This window comes from Rissa tridactyla, chromosome 2 (genome assembly GCF_028500815.1).
Source record: "Rissa tridactyla isolate bRisTri1 chromosome 2, bRisTri1.patW.cur.20221130, whole genome shotgun sequence".
Taxonomy (NCBI): domain Eukaryota; kingdom Metazoa; phylum Chordata; class Aves; order Charadriiformes; family Laridae; genus Rissa; species Rissa tridactyla.
The window spans coordinates 161,698,511-161,721,643 of record NC_071467.1 but is presented as its reverse complement, the minus strand read 5'-3'; the positions used below and the strand labels follow the sequence as shown (position 1 = coordinate 161,721,643).

General features: G+C 38.8%; 1 protein-coding gene across 1 annotated transcript in view; it reads left to right on the top strand.

The window, feature by feature from the left end:
- Positions 1-21,362, top strand: part of LOC128905373 (sodium channel protein type 5 subunit alpha-like) — a 36,067-nt gene extending 14,705 nt beyond the window's left edge. The window contains exons 13-27 of the mRNA XM_054191395.1: positions 2,120-2,358; positions 2,704-2,904; positions 3,707-4,060; positions 5,747-6,184; positions 7,110-7,256; positions 8,353-8,473; positions 11,542-11,696; positions 12,332-12,505; positions 12,747-12,854; positions 14,563-14,841; positions 15,451-15,504; positions 17,198-17,339; positions 17,968-18,068; positions 18,494-18,764; positions 20,164-21,362. Of these exons, the coding sequence (XP_054047370.1) occupies positions 2,120-2,358; positions 2,704-2,904; positions 3,707-4,060; positions 5,747-6,184; positions 7,110-7,256; positions 8,353-8,473; positions 11,542-11,696; positions 12,332-12,505; positions 12,747-12,854; positions 14,563-14,841; positions 15,451-15,504; positions 17,198-17,339; positions 17,968-18,068; positions 18,494-18,764; positions 20,164-21,362 (3,983 nt within the window). The remainder of the gene's footprint in view (positions 1-2,119; positions 2,359-2,703; positions 2,905-3,706; positions 4,061-5,746; positions 6,185-7,109; positions 7,257-8,352; positions 8,474-11,541; positions 11,697-12,331; positions 12,506-12,746; positions 12,855-14,562; positions 14,842-15,450; positions 15,505-17,197; positions 17,340-17,967; positions 18,069-18,493; positions 18,765-20,163) is intronic.
- The last annotated feature ends 1,771 nt before the right edge of the window (positions 21,363-23,133 follow it).

The following is a 23,133-nucleotide window of genomic DNA, read 5'->3' as shown; positions in this document are numbered from 1 at the left end:
GAGATTTGTAGGTATGTAGTGAGGAATTTCATCATTAATTTGGCCCTTAAAAAAAGGGGGGGGGGGGGGGCAAAAAAAAAAAAAGCATTATCACACAGTCTTTATGTACTGGAAAGCATCGTTTGCCTATTGTAAGATCTCATTTGGTAGGACAGACAGTGAAGGGGATGGGAATGAGAGTGGGTAGAAGGAGTTTCTCTAGCATTTGACGTGCAGGACTGGGATGTTGTTTTCTCCTCCTGACCTCGTGACCAGTGATGTGTCACTAGCAGAGACGTAGGCATGCAGGATCCAACATTAAGATTATGCAAGCAGGAACAGTTGTAGCAATTTCTGCATTTGGAATGCTTAACCTCATTATTTCATTCCTTTAGCTTACCTTTCCATGGGAAATTTTGGGGTGTTTTATCACTGGCTGTTATTATGCAGACTGTTAGTTTTCTTGAAATTTCTGAAAAATTTCAGCCCAAATTGTTTAGTCATTTTCTAGATCAGGAGACCAGGATGAGAAAGACTTTTTTCTTTTTTCGTCAGCTCATCTGATCTTTGAAAAATTTTCAAGTCTCTGAAAACCAGATTACTAATAATTCCTACTGTGTTTTTATTTAGCTTTAAGCAAGGTCCAGTTGGCTAATGGATTTGCATAGGATTTCAGCAGGGTCAAAAGTATTTTGGAGGACTCATTAATATTGATGGTGAAGAAAGAAAGACTGTGAGATTTATATTTGACCAACAGGATGTAAGTGACAAAGGCAGAACAGCTTCTATCCCATGTTTACCTATAGAAAATGGAGACGTGTGGCAACTTGCATCAGCTGGGAAATGGTCACCATGACCCTTCCAGTAGAAGTGGCCTAAGGCCAGATTTCAGGCACTGTGATTTGGGTTTGCCTCAGCAACAATCAGAATGTCTGTGGCTGACTTTGGCTCCCTCAAGAGTCAGAGACAAAGATGTTGGGTGTGACACAGGCAGTGTCCTAGACATCTACATAAGGATCAGGTCAAAAGATGTGATAGAGAGCAGCCCTGAGGAAAAGGACTTGGGGGTGTTGGTGGATGAAAAGCCGGATATGAGCCAACAGTGTGCGCTTGCAGCCCAGAAGGCCAATTGCATCCTGGGCTGCATCAAAAGAACAGTGGCCAGCAGATCCAGAGAGGTGATTCTGCCCCTCTACTCTGCTCTGGTGAGACCCCACCTGGAGTACTGTGTCCAGCTCTGGAGTCCTCAGCACAAGAAGGATGTGGATCTGTTGGAGAAGGTCCAGAGGAGGGCCACAAAGATGATCCAAGGGCTGGAGCACCTCTGCTATGAGGACAGGCTGAGAGAGTTGGGGTTTTTCAGCCTGGAGAAGAGAAGGCTCCGGGGAGACCTTATAGTGGCCTTCCAGTACCTGAAGGGGGCTACAGGAAAGCTGGGGAGGGGCTGTTTGCAAGGGCATGTAGCGATAGGAGGAGGGACGATGGTTTTAAACTAGAGCAGGGTAGGTTTAGATTAGACATTAGGAAGAAGTTCTTTACAACGAGGGTGGTGAGACACTGGAACAGGTTGCCCAGAGAGGTGGTGGAGGCCCCATCCCTGGAGACATTCAAGGCCAGGCTTGATGAGGCTCTGAGCAACCTGATCTAGTTAAAATGTCCCTGCTCACTGCAGGGGGGTTGGACTAGATGACCTTTAAAGGCCCTTCCAACCGAACACATTCGATGATTCTATGAAAAGTGTCTCGGCCTCTGTATCGACTACAAAGAGCCTCTAAGGCAAGAGGCTCCGGCCTGGCCTCTGCATCGTAAACATCCACATTTAGTCAGATGATCGTCGTACAAGTCTGAGTCCAAGACAAATAAAACCCAGTCCAAAGGCTTTTGAAGTAAGTTCACATGAATGAATTTTGAATCCAATTGTTACTGAATTTTATCTTCATGGATTTTAGCTGATGCAGAGACCATATAAATGGTAGTAAGAGACCATATAAATGGTAGTAAGTGCAGGGAAGCTTTGGGGCTCTGTGTGACTTGAGGTTTCCTTTTACTTCTCTGGTCTTTTGAGTACTTGGAGTTGTTATTTCACGGTCTTGCTCAGTGATAACTATTTAATTATAGTGGGGTTTTCTTTTGTATTCAGAACTTGAAGAATCCCAGCGGAGATGCCCGCCGTGCCTGAATGATTTTGCTTTAAAGTATCTAATTTGGGACTGTTGTCCACTTTGGCTGAGAATCAAGAAAAAAGTGGCTGCTTTCATAAAGGATCCTTTTATTGATCTCACCATCACTGTTTGCATTGTGATGAACACTTTGTTCATGGCGCTGGAGCACAATAATATGTCAGATAATTTTAAATCGATGCTTAATGTAGGCAACTTGGTAAGCAAATTCTCAACTACATGATATTTTATACCAAGGTTTGATTGATGGGTGTTTTCACTAGAGACATACAGAGTAACTTTAAAAATTAAAGTTTAGCAAACTCTGCATTTATAAATTCTACATTTCTAATACAGACAATTCCCAGATTTTACTGTTGCATTTCTAACACACTCCTGAGAAAGCAGAAAACAATCCTCCCATTTTAACAAGTGCATTAGAAGTTCATAAAAATGGATTTTGTTGACCTGTCCGTGAATGTTACTGTATTTGTGAGAACATGATCTAAAGATAAAATAAATTCATGGCAGCTTTTAGGCTGATGTTACTGTTTCTTTGTCACAGGTTTTTACAGGAATCTTCACTGCAGAAATGATCTTAAAAATCATTGCTCTAGATCCCTATTATTATTTTCAGCAGCACTGGAATATTTTTGACAGTATAATTGTCACACTGAGTTTAGTTGAACTGAGTTTACCCAAACACAAAAGCAAGAAAGAGAGGAGAAAAGGAGGAACCCTGTCAGTTTTACGATCCTTCAGACTGGTAACGCCTCACGCTTACTCAATTGTATAAAACATTTTGTTGTGAATATAATAGAGGATACTTCTGTTGTCTGCAGTTAGGATGCAAGAAATTATTATTTTTTTTTAATTTTTTTTTTCTCCTTTCAGCACTACGAACAAGAAACACAGTCTTAAGCTCCCTGTGATGTTAGGGTTTAATGACATATACATTTCTTTTGAACATACTAAGAAATATTCAGAGGAAAAAATATTCCAGGGTAGACATGTTATAAAACTGATGTCAAAAATAAAAAACTGGCACATGAAACTTAGGAAAAAAAAAAAAAAAGTGTCAGACTACAAATACAGAAAAAAAACAGTGCTTAAAAATAGAGGTGAAATGATCTTAAGGTATTCATATCATACACTGTCGACTGATTTTGGTTGTGCAATGAAAAGATAGACTCCTTTTATAGTAATACAGCAGCTGGTCTCTCAACTTTAGTCCTTTGTGTTATGTGCAAGTTGGGCACCATCATCTACATCACATGCATTGTATGGATTGTGGGCCAAACCCTTACCAAGGACTCAAGTTAGTTTGGTCCTTTACAGGGCAGTTAGTTTATGTTTGCAGTGTTGCCAGTTAAAAAAAAAAAACAAACCAAAACACACCAAAACAAACTATAAATACTTTTAAAAACCTATTACTGCCACACTACCACAAATATTACATTGCTGGAATAGTTGACAATATCTGTAAAATAGTTTTTGTGGTCTTTGAATGGTGCAAAGATGGGTTGTCTCTACCGATGTCTAACGCTATGTTTTATGTTTCTACACAGCTGAGGGTCTTCAAACTGGCGAAGTCCTGGCCAACTTTAAACACTCTAATTAAAATCATTGGTAACTCCCTGGGAGCACTGAGTAATCTGACCCTCGTCCTGGCAATCATCGTTTTCATTTTCGCTATAGTAGGGGTGCAACTTTTTGGGAGAAGCTATGGGGAAAACAGATATAAAATACACAAAAGTGGCGAGCCACGCTGGCACATGATGGACTTTTTCCACTCATTCCTCATCATTTTCCGAATTCTGTGTGGCGAATGGATTGAGACCATGTGGGACTGCATGGTGGTCGCTGAACAACCACTGTGCCTTCTTGTTTTTCTGCTAGTCCTTGTGATAGGAAATTTAGTGGTGAGTTTTCCAATATTTTCTTCTCTTTATCCTGTAAATGGTAGTATCTACTTAATTGCCAATTTGTCAAAAAAGGTAGTTTCCCAAAACACAGGTGAATTACCTGTGTGTGTTAGAATCTGCAAAAGCCTCTTTTTGCCTTTCACCTTTAAGCCACTGCCCATATTCTCCCAGTTTGTGTGCTTTGTATACAGCATCACTTGACCTTTTCATGTGGCAATGTGATGAGGAATATCTTTGCAGTAAATATAATATAGGCAACTAAATGTCTTCATGTCTCGGGATTTGGATGTAAATAATCAGTAAGGCTTGTGGCTTATGTGCTTGAATTAATGGAGCTGAGTATTTAAGTCCCTTAGTAAATAATTTTTTGTTATTATTATTTTTTTTAAGATCTCGTGCAAGTATTGAATTCTTTACCAGCAAATGGCAGAATCTACACTCCTACCACTGAAATCAGGATTTTCTTTGACCATCTCTAAGTACATTTACCCACAAAAGCTAGATCCTGCTATGGCATACCCTACACAGCCTCGCAAACTTGTGCTGGGATATAAAGAGGCAGACTGCCCTGCTGGCCCTGTTCTGTCCTTTTTTAATGTCCAAATCATAAAAATATCTTTTGAATAGCTTGGTTTCTCATGTTGTTCTCAGTATCACTCCTATACTTCCCTTAATTTAAGAAACCTGTGAAAAGAATTAAGTTTAGGCAGCCATTTATGGGAAATATCTGTTCTGTGGCTGAATCCCAAATCCCTGGGTCCCACCTGTTCTACACCGCAATGATTGATTTCAGTGATGCAATGTTGTGAGTGATATTCATATCACATAATGTTAACTGTCAAACAATTAAGTGCTTAGCCTATGCTCCTTGTTTAGGCTTTCTTATTGTCAAAGGAAACAGAGAGGTATCCGAGAGTGGGATTTATTCCAGCCCAAGGTCAATAACTAAGACAGATGGGATGAATTGGTCTCTGGAGGGCTAATGTTCTCCACTGACTGGGGTCCCTGGATGATTCAGGGGTGCTACCTGCCCAGTTCTAACATGGTAAAAATTAAGATACACAGATCCCATCCCAAACTGAAACATTAGGAAAAAAATTAAATTCTCCCATTCCCTTAAAAATAAAAATTTGGAGTTTATAAATTCTTCTATTTAAATGTACTCAAAAGCAGGGAGGAAACCTCACTTTGAGCTTCTCTTGATTTTAATTTCTGTGATCGTGTTGCAGTTTTGATGGAATTGCTGGGTTTGAATCTGACCTCTCACAGGATTTTGGAAGTACCTCCACAGAAGCCTGATTTAACTCTAGTTTGAAGGAGGAAGAGGTGTTATTAAACCAACTCGCCATGACCATAGTATTTGTTACTACTATAACCTTTGAAAAGTTGTTTTAGCTAAATAATGCATTTTGCACGCACAGATCTCTTTTAGCTACTATTTTAAATAACTTTTTTCGGGCAACAGGGTCATGGGAACATTGGACTTTCTGAGAGAGAAGTCTAATCCATCAAATATAATGTGATCAGCCATAGTCATTTCATTATTACCTTGTTTTGACTTGCTCAGTGAGACTAAACTTTGATTCTAACACACTAAACTGTGTTAGAATCGAAGTTACAATTTAGATTTCTGAAAGCTACTTTACTGACTATTAATTTTATTATTATTTCAATGACTTTCAGGTTCTCAACCTTTTCATTGCACTGCTGCTGAATTCCTTCAGTACCGACTGTCTCCAGACAGCAGAGGATGATGGAGAGATGAACAACCTCCGGATTGCCTTCGCTCGGATTCACAAGGGATTTCACTTTGTGAAGAGTGTTACGTGGGATACCTGCTGTGGAAAGCTCAGGCATGTAAAGAAAGCACACAGGAAGAAAATCAAATTGACTGCACAGAACCCACTTGGGTTCAAACATGAAGAAATTAAAAGTTGTAAAGAAAATTACAGTAATGAATGGACTGAGAAAAATGGGGACAAATGCTCAGGTCTTGAAGATTTTATTACCAATCCCAATGTATTTGTTTGTGTCCCTATTGCTGAGGAAGAGAATACAAGTGAGGGTTTTGAAGATGAAGATAAGCTGAGTACTTTTACAGACATAGAATGCAGCAAACAGGTAATAAATTTCTTTATTTGTGTTGGAACAGTAGAGAGCATATTCGTATGGATGGACGCATGTATGGTAGAAGACCATAGCAGAACAGGGTGGCATAAGTTGATCCATTTCCAGAGAGTTACCAAATTCTGAACTAGAACCAAAAGTACGAATGTTTAGAGTGAGTGCAAATTATCACTTGGAGCCTTTTAAAAATTGAGGGTCTTTCGTGGTCTTAAAAGAAAGACCATAAATTGTTGGCTTTGCTGCAGGAATTCCTGGCTGACACGTTGTGTTACACACAGGTAATTACATAGCCCATAGATTGTCCATAGATAATTGTGGCAGTCTTTTGCGAACCTGGAATTTTTATGTAAAAATTTATGTAAACAATGCCATTTTGCGTTACTTACATGACAGATCAGAAATGTATGTTCTGCATAAAGAAGTTTATCATGAACTTATAACATAAATGTATTGCTCTGGTCCATTCTTCATCATCTGTCCTTGCTGTGTATTGTAATTATTAGAAGGTACAAGTATTAAGCATGAAGTGGCTCTATTAAGGTCACGTTTCTTATGTGATAACATATATTGTCCTGTTTCTTTCTTTTCTTTGAATTTTTCAGTTCTGTTTCAACCACAGAAGACTCCCTTTCTAGCCTCAAGGCTTCCCACCTTCAGTTTCCATCTTAATCCCTACGCAAAAATTCTCACTTACCTTTTGACTAGTTCACTAAAATACTAGTTCCTTAGTTTGTTGAACGTTCATTGGGAAATTTTTCCCTTTTGTAAAATCAGAGACTTAAAATGATCGAATCTTATGATTTTTGTCTGGAGAGCCTGCCTTTAAATGAAATGCATATCTTCTCTTTCTTTCCCTTCCAACTCGTCCACCCTCCAAAAAGCAAAAAGAAACCCCCTCTAACCCACAGATTATTTTCAGGATGAAAATCACCTGAGGCAAAGGGGAGAAAGAGGGAAAAATTCGGGAAGCTGGAGTAAAGGATCGGGATTTTCCTCTGAAGAATTCAGTGTACTTTACCTAGGAAAGGATAGGAAGGCTGAACCGTCATCACCAGAACAAAAGGAGGTAATAATTTTTTTTCTATGGCATTGACTTTCCAATATGGGTCAAGGTTGGGTATGTTTCTGTTCAAGGATTTTCTGGAGTGGAGTTTAGTGGCAGCAAGCAGCTCTGAGCTTGCAGTAGCCAGTCTGTCCGGTTAATGACAGAGACGGAATTCTGTGAATAAAATTGAAGCTGTGCTAGGTTTCTATGTATTGATTTTTTTTAAAAAAAGGATATGTATAGGGAAGAGAGTGTTTAGAAATGGAAAAAAAAAAAAGTTGATTCAAATAGATAATTTGTAAAATTCTCTCTGCTATTTTCCATTTATTGATATTTGAGTCCAAAAAAAGGAGAAGGGGAAAAAAACAAGGCATTGAGAGAGAGAGATGCTGTCTTATTATCGTATTAAGAGAGTGGGAAATTCCAGCAAGTCTGCCTGTATCCTAAATATCTCAATTGCAAGAAATGTAATACTTTAAATGAGTTTCTCACTATGACACTAAAGATAGCAGTTAGTATATAAAAATATTTTTAGAATAATTTTGAATAAAGAATACACTAAAAAATTAGCAAAGCACTATGCAAACATAAAAGAACAAAAACAGAGTAAGTGATTTGTAATAAACTGCTGACTCATCATACATGGTATGTGGTGTGATGGGATAGAGAAAAGCTTAATAACTGGAGAATATATGATATGATTCCAACTTCTATTTCATCAATACTGTAATGGGTGTTTCAGTTCTTGATACAAGATATATTTATTTTCCTATGATTTCATGGTTTTAACCCAAGCAGTTTATCCCACTTTGAGGACTACACGTACTGATAAACAAGTTAGGAGCTCATCAATTTACCAGCTTATTAGGTAGTTACATTTGGTTCATGTAGATAAATATTGTAATGATGTAGCTTTGGCCCCTATTTGAATGCACCTATTGGTATTTCTAAGCTCATATACTTTTAAAACCACGAAGTTTGTTCCATTACCAACACCGTTTGAAATATTAGAACACAGCCAAGTTTTAATTTTGAATGTTATATGTTCATGGATGAATTTATGCATTTGGAGCCGAATGTAGAAAGAATTCATACCTGATCTTATTTTGCTTCATAGTTTGACAATATCAGCTCTTCTGAAGGCAGCACGGTGGATCTGACAAATCCTGAAGATCTTTTGAGGAAGATTCCAGAGTTTGCTGAAGACTTCAAGACTCCAGAAAAATGTTTTCCAGAAGGTAAGGCTCTCACGGCTTCACTACTGGGAAGTGAGAAGAGTCAAAACCCAACCTGTTTCTCTGAGCCAATTTCTTTTCCTTTATTTCTTTTCTTTTATTCTGATCCAATAAAGTGAGATTATTTTCAGTGAATTTTAGTTATCTGGTAATCAGATAAATAATCTAAATCATTGTCCCTCTCTAGTCAACAGAGATTGTGGCACCTGAAAAATAAAACCCCCTTCCTTTAAAAGCCAATTGCTTCTAACTAGGACCTGGGCAATGGCATAGACCCAGTCCCAAAAAATGAGATTATTATAGTGAAGTGAGATGAATTTTACTCAAAATATTCACAACATAAAGTCACTTTTGGACTTTAACATAAGAGAATTGTAAGTGGTCAGAGCTCGCTTGACAACGGCCACTGGAACAGGGCACTTGGCGCATCAGGTTTACTAATACTTTGCAACAGTATAAATGTTTATTCCTTGAATAGCGTTTCATGAACAATTTCTGTAACAAACAAAGGAGTGAAATAAGCAGAGAGAAGCTGCTCGGGTATCACTACTGGGTGATAATCTGGGAACCCCTTCTCAAATCTTTGTGCAACTTCTAGCTTTACAAGTTGTTACAGGATGTGCCGAGTCCTTTTATGAATTCTTCCTACCCAAACATGTGTAAAAACATGTGGTTTTCGTAAGATGAAAAGAAATAGCTCTTGAGATTTTTCTGAAATAACTGGCACTACTGACAGACAGGGATAATCGTTGCAGTCTCAGTATTAGTTGTGAGAGAATAAGCTACATCAAGCCAGTCTATAGGCTCATTTCTTCCAAGTGTGTTGTAATAAATGAATTATAACTGTGGCAAAATTCTTCCTGGTGCTCCAACTTGCTTTTTGCTCAGCCAGTCACCCTGGCTGACCACCACTGTTTTTCACCCATTCACCCGAGTTTTCTTCGATTCTGTTTTCTGGCCATTCAAGCTTCCCAGTACCACAAAATGGTTGTGAGGGACTGTTCAGCCTGGAGAAGAGAAGGCTCCGGGGAGACCTTATAGTGGCCTTCCAGTACCTAAAGGGGGCCTACGGGAAACCTGGGGAGGGACTGTTTGCAAGGGCATGTAGCGATAGGATGAGGGACGATGATTTTAAACTAGAGCAGGGTAGGTTTAGATTAGACATTAGGAAGAAGTTCTTTACAATGAGGGTGGTGAGACACTGGAACAGGTTGCCCAGAGAGGTGGTGGAGGCCCCTTGCCTGGAGACATCCAAGGCCAGGCTTGATGAGCCTCTGAGCAACCTGATCTAGTTGAAGATGTCCCTGCTTACCGCAGGGGGGTTGGACTAGGTGACATTTAAAGGTCCCTTCCAACCCAACACATTCGATGATTCTCCAGCCTCGTGTACGTGGAGCCCAGGAGCAGGTCCCACGGCTCTCTGAGTTTGCTCTCCTCCCTCGCTCCCAAAGGCACGGCCTTTCTCTCCTCCCCGCCTTCCCATTCAAGTACTGCTTCCTGCTAGATATTTTATCTGATGAGAACACGGATAAATCAAACCTGTCTCTAATTACTCCCATATCCTCATTGTTCTGTTCTGCCCTGGTCTTTGGTTTGATTTTTTTTCTGTGCCCTTTTTGGGTCAGAGAAACTTGTAATGCACAGTTTTAGGATTGAATCAATAACAGTGAAGCATGTAGAAATTATTTGAAGTTAGAGAGGTGTTGTACCTGAATGCAAAGTATTCTCTGTGTAGCAATTATATATATATATATATTTACTATTATGTTTTACATCATAAATCCTGAGATCCTCTGTACCTACATTACAGTTTGCTTTCTCCAGGAAAAAAACCCAACCAAACCACAAATATTGCATTAATAATACATATGTCAGATTTCTGAGGTACAGTTTTTTTTCAGAACTACTTTATCGATGGCATTTTTTTTGCCAGTACAGCCATTAGAACAAAACAAATGAAGAATGTTCTTTCCCTGCTCCAGAAAAGAAATGTGAAATATCTTGTTCTGTGCTCTGTAGTCCCAGGCTGGAGTGTGCCTGCTGTGGCCAAACCATTAGAGAGCTCCGCTGAAGGTGCAGCAAATCTGTGCCTCATGCAGATCTATGAACAACAACAAAAAAAATCCCTGTCTTGTGCAAGTGCCATTCCCTGCCTCACCTCAAATCCCAGATCCACATTACTGGGGAAACTGGGATTATTGAAAGAAAGATTTTTGCATATATTATATCCTATTATATATATGAGTTATACAGTACTATATAATACGTATATAAGATATCATATATATGTGACACATAGATTATTTTTTTCATGTTTGGAAATGACAGAAGCCTTCTGACTGACATTTTTCGTGTTACTGAAAACATGAATTAGCCTAGAGGAAGGAAGATGTTAGTCTAAGTGAGTTAATTCTTGGCAAAATTAATAAGTAATCAGTTCCAGGATTTTGTAATGGGGTGATGAGGAAATGTTAGGTGGCCCTTGAGTCATTGTCTGTTATAAGAAGCAATCTGGTGAGTTTGAAAGGAGATATCTCCTTCTATGGAGCTGAGAGTATGACATATTCTAGCAAGTTATGTGATATAAAATCACTCTGTGCAGTCAGAACCAAATAAGTAAATGAATAAATCTTGCAAGGCAGGGTATAGTGCTGCAACATTAAAGACAACTGTTTACCTTCTTTGTCTCCGAGCCATTTTGCCATCTTGCTCTGCTTTCCAGTGTGTAGAAACTGAGAAAGGCTTTTGTAGCATCAAGACTCTTTCCATAGCTCTGAAACACCAGGTCACTGAAAGCATTGCCAGCATCTCAAAAATATCTTGAAATAATGGAAAATTGTCCAAAGGCACTCCACCTATATTATGTGTATATAAATAGGAGTTAAAAGGCCAACAAAATTAGATATTTCCTTTGTTTTGTTTTGTTTTGTTTTTTCTTTTTCCTCATGGGAAAACATAAAAAAAACCCCTAACAATGATGGAGTTTATGTGACCATGGACTTTCCCCTGCCATCAGAAGTTTCTTGAGCAACCCTTCCTTCCATGCATTCATTGCTGTCTCTCGCTTTCAGGTTGTGTTCGATACTTTCGTTGTTATGCGGGTAGTGCCATAAAGTTTGGAGGAGAAAGATGGTGGAATCTGAGAAAAACCTGCTTCCAGATTGTTGAACACTCCTGGTTTGAATCCTTTATCATATTCATGATTCTTCTGAGCAGTGGAGCCCTGGTTAGTTTAGCAAAGTTTCATGTATTTATTTAGAAGCATTTTCAGCTCTAATTTTCACCCAGAGAAGTTGTTTTTATCAGTGAATATCTTTGAACTCATCAGGAGAAAAAAATAGAGGCTTCACTTAACAGACACTTATTCACAATTGCAATTACTGCAAATTTATTATTCATGTTATTACAAATTATGAGAGAGAGTGAACAATGCTAAAAAGATATAACTCAGAAGCTGTTTCTATTCTGGATTCTATACTGGATTTTCCTGTGTCTCTGGAAGTTGTTTCACCGTTGGGAAATTACCTTTTTTATGTCATTAAAAGAAATTACTCAATACTAAAAAAATTGGTTCTTTTGAGAGTATGTTTCTGGAAATTCATTTCAATACGTTTATACTTTTCTCCTAGGATCCCATTGGGCATGATGAGTGTCCACGGAGGTGTAGTACATAGAGAAAAAGAAAGAGAAGGGACAGGGAGAACTAAAAGTTTATCAGCTGACATAGATTTGAGCAAAAGACAGGGTTTAGATCTGTGTAAAACACATACTGGATGACAAAGAGGTCTTAATGATGCTAGACTTTAGTTTTATAAAGTTCATCTCTGACTTTTGCCATTTATATGTATATTACGATTTCAGGCATTTGAAGACATCCATATACGCGAGAGAGAACACATTAAAACTATGTTGGCATTTCTTGACAAAATGTTCACTTTCATCTTTGTTCTGGAGATGCTCCTGAAATGGGTGGCTTATGGCTTCAAGAAGTTTTTCACCAATGCCTGGTGCTGGCTGGACTTCCTCATTGTAAATGTAAGTTCTGCCTTTGGCATTTCTATGTGGGTCCTGGTGCAGGATGCATCCACAAAACAGCAGAATCACTGTTTTGTGGATGCGAAGCTAAGACAGTACTCTTACCTACTTTAATGATGGCTTTGGGATATTGTACTCTGGGCACTGAAAATATTGTGAGATTTTGGTTTTTTTAAGAAACAGGAATAAAGGAAACAGATACCAGGACATTGCTAATACTTTATTTTGTCTTCCCATTCAGATCTCTTTAATAATCATGTTTGGCGGTTCGTTTGGCCCCATGAAATCTCTTAGGACTCTTCGAGCTCTGAGACCCTTAAGAGCATTGTCACGATTTGAAGGGATGAGGGTAAGACCGAACACAAACCAAAGGCTCTCATTACTAATAAGCATGTAACAGGTTTGTAACTCACGTCCGTGACTTTATGAAGTTCACGTATCTACCTCAAGTTCAGTCTAGGACCTATAAAATGAACTTTTAAAAGGCAGCTTTGCTGCGCTCCTCTGTACCTGGCTGTTCCTTATAGACTATCCTTGAGTGATTGATCCCGAGTGCCATTGAAACTAAAGCTAGACTAGGCTAGGCTTTGTGCCATTGCTGCTCAGTCATTCTTGTGTTCCTGTCTTACTGAGATAGCCAAAAATAAAATAGAGAATAAGAACTGTGAGCACAATTCTCATTTTTGAAGTCTGATGACAAGGTAATTCAAATGAAAGAATCATCTCCATTCTGCAGTCTTTTACTGGACTGATTTACAAAAACTTCAGACTATTGAGAGGTACTTTGCTCAAATTATTGTTCTAAATAGACAGATTCTTTCAAAAAGCTGGAGTGTATGTGGATTATTTGCTGCTCTTTTCCATCAAAGGAGCACCTGGAACAATGTGAAGCTGCTGGACATTAATTACTTGTAATTACATATCTGCCATTGTGCAAATGCAGATAAAGATTCTGTCAGACACATGTAAAACACACCCATACGCTGCAGTGGGAAACAGCGTGATGACCACAGAGATATTTGAGGAAAAGTCTGGTCTATGGAATACACTCTGGCATGTGAGAAGGGATGATAGAAATACGTATGGCATCACTGTCACACCTTTACGTGGGAGTGCAGCTGAGGTACAGATTGCTTTTGGATATCTTCTGGAAGTGAGACTGAAAGCTCTCCGACTGCAATCTTGTCACTGTGAAGGCAGAGAGAAATTGCATTAAATTAATTAAAAGAATCTATCAAAATTTCCATGTCTGGAGTTAATTTTGAAACAGGTACCATCACGCTTTCTGTCTTACTATGCAGAATGTGTGTGACACGGCCTCAAAAATCAAAGCTTTTTCGTTTTTCTTCTGGTCCATCAAGTTCTTCTTTGCTACCTGATGGCTGATTTCACTGCCTGCACTATGAAACTCGGAGATATTCTCCTCATTTCCTTACTCTGTCCCATTTTATGAAGCAATCTGTTATGTCACAGCGTGCACTTCAAACCTACATGGACGTTTTGTGGGATCATACAGCACCTAGCATGGAAAAAGTAGCTGGCTCAAACCAAGCACAATCATAATCAACTAAAAGTAATAGATTTAGCAAAATACTAGTGGAGAATTCTTGCTGATCCTTTTAAAAGCTAATTTCTACAGTGCTAATAATACAGTCCTCTGCACTAGTGCTTATGGATGAATACTTCAGAAATTTTATGTTATAAAAGTTTAAAACAAACAAACAAATAAAACATCCCCTACTCCAAAACCAAGGGAAAGTCATCATAGAATCATAGAATTGTTAGGGTTGGAAGAGGATGGACTCACATTGTAATATACTTACGTGGTAGTGCCCCACAGCAGCCCAAAAAGTATCAACTATTCCTTTGAAAGACTAAGAGATACTATGGACCTTTGAACCTTTGTTCAAGATATCCATGCCAGCTGTGACTAGTATTTACATGGAAAACATTAGGTTTCTGTTTGCTGAGATGACTAAGTGACTGCTTATTGCACTGAGAAAATACTTGAGCCTGTCTTCGCTTAAGTGTATTTTTCCTCTCCCATTTCATCCGAGGTGGTGGTCAATGCCCTCGTGGGAGCCATCCCTTCCATCATGAATGTTCTGCTCGTCTGCCTCATCTTCTGGCTCATCTTTAGCATCATGGGAGTGAACCTCTTTGCTGGGAAGTTTGGGAAATGTGTGAATCTGACAGAAGAAGATTCAGAAATAAATGATTCGATCAATAACATAACAGACTGTAGAATGTATAATAACACAGGAAAAATATTCTGGGTGAATGTTAAAGTCAACTTTGATAATGTTGGCTCTGGCTACCTGGCGCTGCTTCAGGTGGTAAGTGCAGCTTGCCTTCACTAGCCAGTACCATGTCAGATGGGCTTGACCTCCTGCCAACTCCTAACTCATCTCTGTGGCTGATGTCATACAGCCTGCTCTTCCCTTGTCGCTGGCTGTTCAAAAGCCAGCGCTATCTGTGCACACAAATGGAAAAAGGGGAACAAATTAGACCCTGCTCTGACTTTCCAGGTGATAAAGTAAGCATCTGGTGCACAAGTGCTGTTTCTGCCTCCAGCAGGTTTGTGAGCCTGAGAGCTGGAGTCAATCTCAGAAGGAATTCTGGGGCAAATACTGACCTAATCTGCCATAATACGGATTTGTTCATCCATGAGGGTTGTAAGGCCTTTAGCAGACCATGCTAGTGAAGTTTTGCCTGGTTGGCATCTTAGGGCAACATGTTCTATCCCACTCTAGCAAACTTTCTCATCCGGATAAGGCTGAAAATGCCACACATACAGCAGGGCCAAGTTTCCTTAAAGTCAGAGTTTGGTGTGGTGTGACCACATCAAAACCTCTTTCTCTAGTTAGTGTTATTCAGATATTGCCAATTATGTGAAGACTTTTACCCTGAAAGTTCAACATATTTTCCATAATCTCTCATTCTAGGCAACATTTAAAGGTTGGACAGACATCATGTACGCGGCCGTAGATTCACGAGAGGTCAGTCACTATATTCAAATTATATTTTTTGTTAATGCAATGGCTTTCTGCAAAAATGTTACGATTTTTTCACTTTTACATCTGCTGTTTGTCTGTGCTAAATCTTTCCAGTAAATTTTTTATCAGCTGATGTAAACCTTTCATCTGCAAATCACTCATAGTATCCTAAAGCTGATCTGTTGTAGTGGGGAAAGGGATTCAACTCCAGATCTACCCGCCTAAATGCAGTTACCTAGAGTGTAAGGTCTCCAGGTGAGTTTGCCTCCAAGTGCCCTCTATGCTTAATGGAAATCTAGTCAACATGTTCAGAGGGATCTAGGAGCATTTCAGCTCACGCTGGATATCTGTATTGTTCAGCTCGGCACTTCTTTATACTATATTGACTCTACTAATAACGGGATGTCCATCAGCTAGCCGGGGACTTGAGTGTTCCCACTCACATGGAGGCACCTACCTTCACGCATCTTCTTTTATGAAACTCAAGTCCACTTCGAAACATAAACCCAAACTTCATCAAGAATCGATCTAATGTGGATAAACAATCATTTAAAATACATTGTCGGGCATCACTAATACTGTTTTGCCTACTGCTTATATTGCCAGTAGCATTTTATGCCCCATTTATAAAGCGTTATGTCTTTGGAAGCAAAGAATTTGAAATGAAGAGGTTATGCTAATTTGATCATGCCTTCAAAGGAATCAAATAATTTTAAGAGTACCATATATGAAAATGAGGGGGGGGAACATTTCAATGCTTTTTTTTAATGTGTGTTTCAGTTTTAAAAACTGTTTTTCTTTTGTGTTTTTTTGCTAAGGAGATATCTAGACCAAGGTTTTTAGTATTGAGAGCTTGGAATTAGACTTCTAAATAGTTTGCTTGATTTTTCAAGTACTGAGCAATTTACAGCTTCTATTGTTATTGGAAGAAGCTGAACTGATGCTTCTGAAACGCTTATGAAAATCATGTCAAGAATGTCCAATTCAGTAACTATTTCTATTGTCTTTAGCAGAGCCTAAATCAATTGCAAATGGTAAGATTTTAAAACAGGTTGGAAAAGAAAAAAAATCTACAACAATCAGCTTTTGTGGAAAAAAAAAAAGACATTTTAAATAAAAGTAAACCTCATCCACCATTTGTCAAAGACTAAGTTTTGCTCTACAAGTTTTTCAGTGCAAATATATCAGTATGAATTAAATTATCCTGTTCTGCAACGATCTGGCCTGAAACTACACAAATAAACATTGTAAAAGAAATCAAGTTAATGACTTGTCATAGTATAAACACTTTGTAGTACTGTTATTTTGAGCCATATTCTCTGGTTAGTTATCTCTCATGTGCTGTGCTTGGTGTATCATTTTGTTAAGGTTCGTGTTTAATTTCAAAAGCGATAGCAGTCAGCATCCAAGCAATGATGTGCCTACGAGGTCCTAGAATTTTGATGCGCTTAGTAGTCACCATATGAATGTTACTTCCTTCCATCATTTCATGCCCCTTCCAAAAGCATCTTATACATACAATATTTTCTGTTATACACTATTGGTAGTTTTAAAATTTTGTCAGAATTAGCAGTAGGGCTGTAAATCTTAGTTCCTCCTGCAACCAATTTGTGAGAGGATCTGCAATATGACGACTATTCTGAATTGAGCCCATGTTGTTATTGGTCATTTTTCACGTTGCTTCTCATTCTTGCAGAAAAATGAGCAGCCGCGAATGGAGCACAGTCTATTTATGTATCTCTATTTTGTGAACTTCATCATCTTTGGATCTTTCTTTACCCTGAATCTCTTTGTTGGTGTTATTATTGACAACTTCAACCAACAAAAGAAAAAGATAAGTATATTGGTTGTGCTCCCAGGCACCTACTGTATTTCGAGCAATGCTGTCTTTTGAGAACAAGATCCTTGCTATATGTAGAATCTTAAACTTCTATTGGCATTTACAAGAGCATTAGTAATCAAGTTAGCAGAAGTAACACCCAGGATGAGTTTTTTCCTCCTTTCTTCTCTCCTATAACCTGAACACCCAGCCCTTTCCCAACATTTCAAAGGCAATGACATCCTCTCTGCAGTGCCTTAAAAAGTTCCTCCTTTGTGGGAACTGAGCACAACAGGAGCTTCATTATTTAGAAAGTGATCCGGTACAGATGCTCTGAGAAGTATTTTGGATATTCAACAAGACCAGGATGTGGGTAGCCAGGGAAAGATTTGTTCCTGTCCAGGTTTTCAGTAGGTCCTTTGTTTTCACGCTTTCTCAGCCAGCTGGGTTTCACCCCAGGACTTCTGCTCTGTGAATGTATGGTTTGTGCCACTCTGGTTTTTTGGACACTGCTCTGCATTATGAAAAGGGCTGGTACAAGCAAGATGTGAAAAAGGAAGGAATGTTAGTTTCCAGCATTTTAGATTTTGTAACTACAATAGTGCTGCTTTTCACCAAATAACAGTGACCTTTCTTTATATACTTAGGTGGGGAAGATATCTTTATGACAGAAGAACAGAAAAAATATTACAATGCAATGAAAAAGTTAGGAAAGAAGAAACCTCAAAAACCCATTCCAAGACCGTTGGTAAGACTATCTGAATTCTTCAAAACAAAAATGCATTGCAAAAGTGGCATTTAATTCACTGAAAAGTGCATAAGTTTACATATTGTATATAAATAATTTATACTATCTTTACATTGATACTCAGAAAGTGCTCTAAAGTCAATTCCATACCAAAAAGTTTCACTGAAAGAATTTACAGGTTAAATATTTATTAAGTTCTCTGCATAAATATTCTTGGGTTTTACATTCACCTTGGAACTGATTAAATTTCAGGATGGGAAGGGATTTTTAATGTCATTTTTACATTCTACCTTTCTCAAGTTTCTCTGACTTTACCATAATTGAGTGACTTTGCAACGTAAAAATTGGAGCTGTTGGAAAGAAACATGTACAGATGAGTCCTCCCTACTTTCATAAATGATGCCGGATGTATTTTTTTCCTCTAGAACAGATACCAAGGGTTCCTTTTTGACATCGTAACACGCCAGGCTTTTGATGTTGTAATCATGATTCTCATCTGCCTTAACATGATCTCCATGATGGTGGAAACCTATGACCAAAGTGAAACGAAGTCTGACATCCTTAACAAAATCAATACGCTCTTCGTTGCCATCTTTACTGCAGAATGTGTTCTGAAGTTGGTGGCTCTGAGGCAGTACTATTTCTCAAATGCCTGGAACATATTTGATTTAGTTGTAGTGATCATGTCACTTGTTGGTAAGTAAAATTGGTTTGGCAAATTCTTACTATATCAATTACAATTCTTTTCAGAAAAAAAACAGTTAAGATTTATCAACTGCAAATGGATGTTGAAATGGAAATCAGAATACTGTAAAGTCTTGAGAAAAAAGAACTAAAAACCCCACCATGATTATATTAAAATAACATGAAATAAGATTTTTTTTTTTTACATTTCTTCTATTTTCTTTTAACAAAAGTATTTACAAAAAAAAAAAGGTGGATATGTTTCATAAAATCTTTCATATGGTTCTTTGGATAGTTTTTTCCTAGTCTGAAACACAGACTGAATAACCCATCATACCATTACCTTGTTATGTGCTAATTTCCATTGTTACAGTTTTAGTGCCGACTAAGAAATCTTTGATCAGATAGAAATTACTGGGTTTTGTCTTCTGTTTTTGTAGCAGAGAACTAAAATACATAGAGAATATGAAGACTGGAATTAGTTATAGACTATAGAACTCAGTTTCTGAGAACTCAGGCACAGCTGATTGGAAATAAGGGTTCACAGGATAGAAAAGAACAACACAAATGTATTAGCTTTTATTTGAAGGGCTTGCAATGGAAGAACAGGGAAAAGAATTCTTCTGCTAATTTGAGCTTTCTGAAAAATTAACTATTCTTAGAGACACTACTGCCAAAAGAGCAGAAGGCATTTAGGGGAAGAAAATATTTGGTTTCTTTAGTATGACTTATGTTTTGGGTAAGTAAGATTCCAGTAAGAACATGGGTTCCTGGAGTAGAAATTCAGAAAAAAGTACCCAAAACATCTAAACCTAAAAAACTCTTCTAGTGCTACTAGATCTGTCAGTTTTTCATGCAAACTAAAGATAACATCCGTGTGTAGCTATGTCCCTGAATGGACTAAAAGCCATTCTAGAGTGGCATGCACAACTTCTGTGTTCATCACTGGGTTTGTTTATACATATCTTGACTATGTTATCTACATGACGACCATGACATTGTTGTTATATCTTGTTTTCTTAGTTTAGCTTTGTAGTGTCAGTGTCTGAAGTCACATTTAGAAGGTAAATAAGTAACCTACACCTGGTGAAGTATTCATACAACCGGTGTCAAAGAAAACCATCAGTCAACAAGTGTCGACTGATAGGGATATTGGAAGTTGTCTGTAGAAAGGTGCTTGCCATCTTTAGTGCAACAAGTTCTATCTCCCGGTGGCTGAAGAATGTAGTTCATAATTGCCGATTTCTACAACTATTTTTTCAACTCTAACTGCTATTAAAGGTTGCTCTCTTCGGGTCTTAGCACACACACATCAGATATTTTTCAACTGTACAGATTCTATCATTTCATTCTACTTACTAGTTAAGCAGAAATGTGATATTCTAACCAGTTGTTACCTTTTCCATTTTAGCCTTACTGCTTTCTGGCATCGGTAAAGCATTTGAACATTTCTTACCACCTACACTCTTCAGGGTCATTCGCCTGGCTCGGATTGGACGAATACTGAGACTCATCCGGGCTGCCAAAGGAATTCGAACTCTGCTTTTTGCGTTAATGATGTCCCTACCTGCTCTATTTAACATTGGCCTCTTGCTTTTTCTGGTCATGTTCATTTATGCTATTTTTGGCATGGCTAACTTTGCCTATGTGAAGATGGAAGCTGGCATCGACGATATGTTCAACTTCCAAACCTTTCCTAACAGCATGCTCTGTCTCTTTCAAATCACTACATCAGCTGGCTGGGATGGTCTCCTCAGTCCTATTTTAAACACTGGGCCACCATACTGTGATCCAAACGTAAATGGTACTACAGGCGAATGTGGTAAACCTGCCATAGGTATTATTTATTTTGTAAGTTACATCATTATATCATTTCTCATAGTTGTAAACATGTATATAGCTGTTATTCTGGAGAACTTCAATGCTGCTACTGAGGAAAGTACAGAGCCTTTAGGGGAAGATGACTTTGACATCTTTTATGAAATTTGGGAGAAGTTTGATCCTGAGGCAACTCAGTTTATAACTTTCTCTGCACTTCCAGACTTCGCAGATGGTCTGGCTGAACCTTTACGTGTACCAAAACCAAACAAAGTTGAACTCATAGCAATGGACCTGCCTATGGTCAGTGGAGATAGGATCCACTGCTTGGATATCTTGTTTGCTTTTACCAAACGAGTCTTAGGAGATTCTGGGGAGATGGATACTCTTAAAGTACAAATGGAGGAGAAGTTCATGGCTGCCAATCCATCCAAAAAATCCTACGAGCCAATCTCCACTACTCTCAGGCATAGACAAGAGGAAGCTTCTGCCACTGTCATCCAGCGCGCCTACAGGAGTCATTTGCTCCTGCGCTCCGTAAAGCAGGCTTCTTACCTGTACCATCGCAGAACTTGCAGCGGTGACACTCTTAGAGGTGCTGCTCCAGAAAAAGAAGGACTTATTGCATCTATGATGGGTGAAAACTATAATAGAAGTCCTGACAAGTCTGAAACTTTGTCCTCAGCATCCTTTCCTCCATCATATGACAGTGCCACGAGAGCCAGTAGTGGCAATCTCATGGTTGAGAATGGAGAAATTACAGGTAATCAACAATCTCCAGACATCAAATAGTTCATCAGTGACAATGTTCTTCAGAATATTTTAAAATGTTCACAGAAGCTGATATTGTAAATACATGTCAGCTGAGGCGGCCTCCCTATTAAACAAAGTCTGTTGATCAGGATCAGTTAGCCATAGTTAGGTATCATCACTTAACTGTGGTAGCTGCTAAATCACAGCCTTTGACTGTGCTATGTTCAGCTTTGTTCAATATTTACGTATGAAGAGACAAAAGCTGTGAAAGGTTTTGGATCTGTTTGATCAAGGGCACCCCACTGCAAAGCAGGTCCCACGGTGCCTGAGCGCTGCGGCGTGTTCACAGCAGCGATAGACAACATCTGCTGATGTTACCCCTGGTGCTGGAAGCAGAGAAAAGCCCAAGCAGCAATGGATCCACTGGAGCACAGAAAAAGAACATCAATGTTAAGATAAACTGCCACAGGGAAAGGAGCTGAATTTTGCCTTTAGTCCATTCCTAATTGATACTCTATAAACCTGTTAAGCAAATGGCTGCTGATTTCTTTTTCTTTTTTTTTTTTTAATGTTTGGGGACCAATGTACCACAAACATAGACACTGCATGATCCACAGATATGCCATGATGTAGTGGACTTCTTCCAATACGATCGATTTACAGAATAAACCACGGCATGTATGCTATTGTAGTTGTGTTTCTGCAGCTTAATGAAATAATAAAAACAGCTCTTAGTATTACAGAAGTTGTACTGACCTGAGTAAAACCTTCCTTTATATTTTGTCTGTGAGGATTATTTTTTAACTCAATTTCATCTGTCAGTGGGGTGAAAGCTGACGTGCTGTGCGTCTATCAGTCACTCCATAACAATAGTGTTTCTTACATATTTTCCTCAAACTTCACAGAATGGTTAAATTTCATGCTCAAGTTCATTCCTGCCAATGGGATAGAGAAGAGAGACGCAGAAAAGCATTTCCACTGGGGGAGAATCAGCAGCATCACTTCAGATGACATCAGAAACCCAGGCTGGGGGATGCCACATGGGCCCCATCTGAGCTGCCCTTGGTTGTAGTGGTGAGTGTCATCCATGGCCATGGAGTGAGGTCTTGACCTAAGGTAGATGTGTCCCATTGGCGGTAGGAGCCGTTCTCCCTTCTCCCTGTGCTTCTTTTATGGGAGGACCAGTTTTCTCTCTCCTGCAAAGATTAGAAAAACCGAAGTATGAGTAATGTGGACAATTAGGAAATCTGGGTTGAAGCATTTGGGTCTGGAGTTAACCTAAGACTAAGGATGTAATCATAAACTATGTTTCTCATGAAACTACGTGTGCACGTGGTCTCTCATGATCTTCGCCACATTTTCCTTATAAAGGCCTTTGTCTTTCTTCATGTCCCTAATAGCTTGAGCTTCTCAGGAAAAAACATGCCTAAACAGTGGTCTTTTTTCCTTTGTAATTTTTCTCTGGATTTACTTCCAGCTGATGCACTTTGCTCTCTATTGGCAGTTGTGTTATCCCTTGTCATGCACTAGATATTGTCATAAATTACCCTTGACGTTTTAATTTCTTATTTAAACTTCAAACACATTACATGCAAGTCAGCGTAAGATGCATTTTATTTTTCTTAGTCGCAAGGTTGTAGCTGTGTGGCCACTGTTGGGGTTGGCAGGTTCTGGCAAGGTTCAGCTGAGCTTTTGCCTCCACCCTGATTTCAGGCAGAAAGGAAACTGGGTTTTGCAACAGAGTGGGACCTCCTCTACCCTCCACTTGCAACGTGCAACAAGTTGCCTACTCTTTTCAACATCCTGTCTC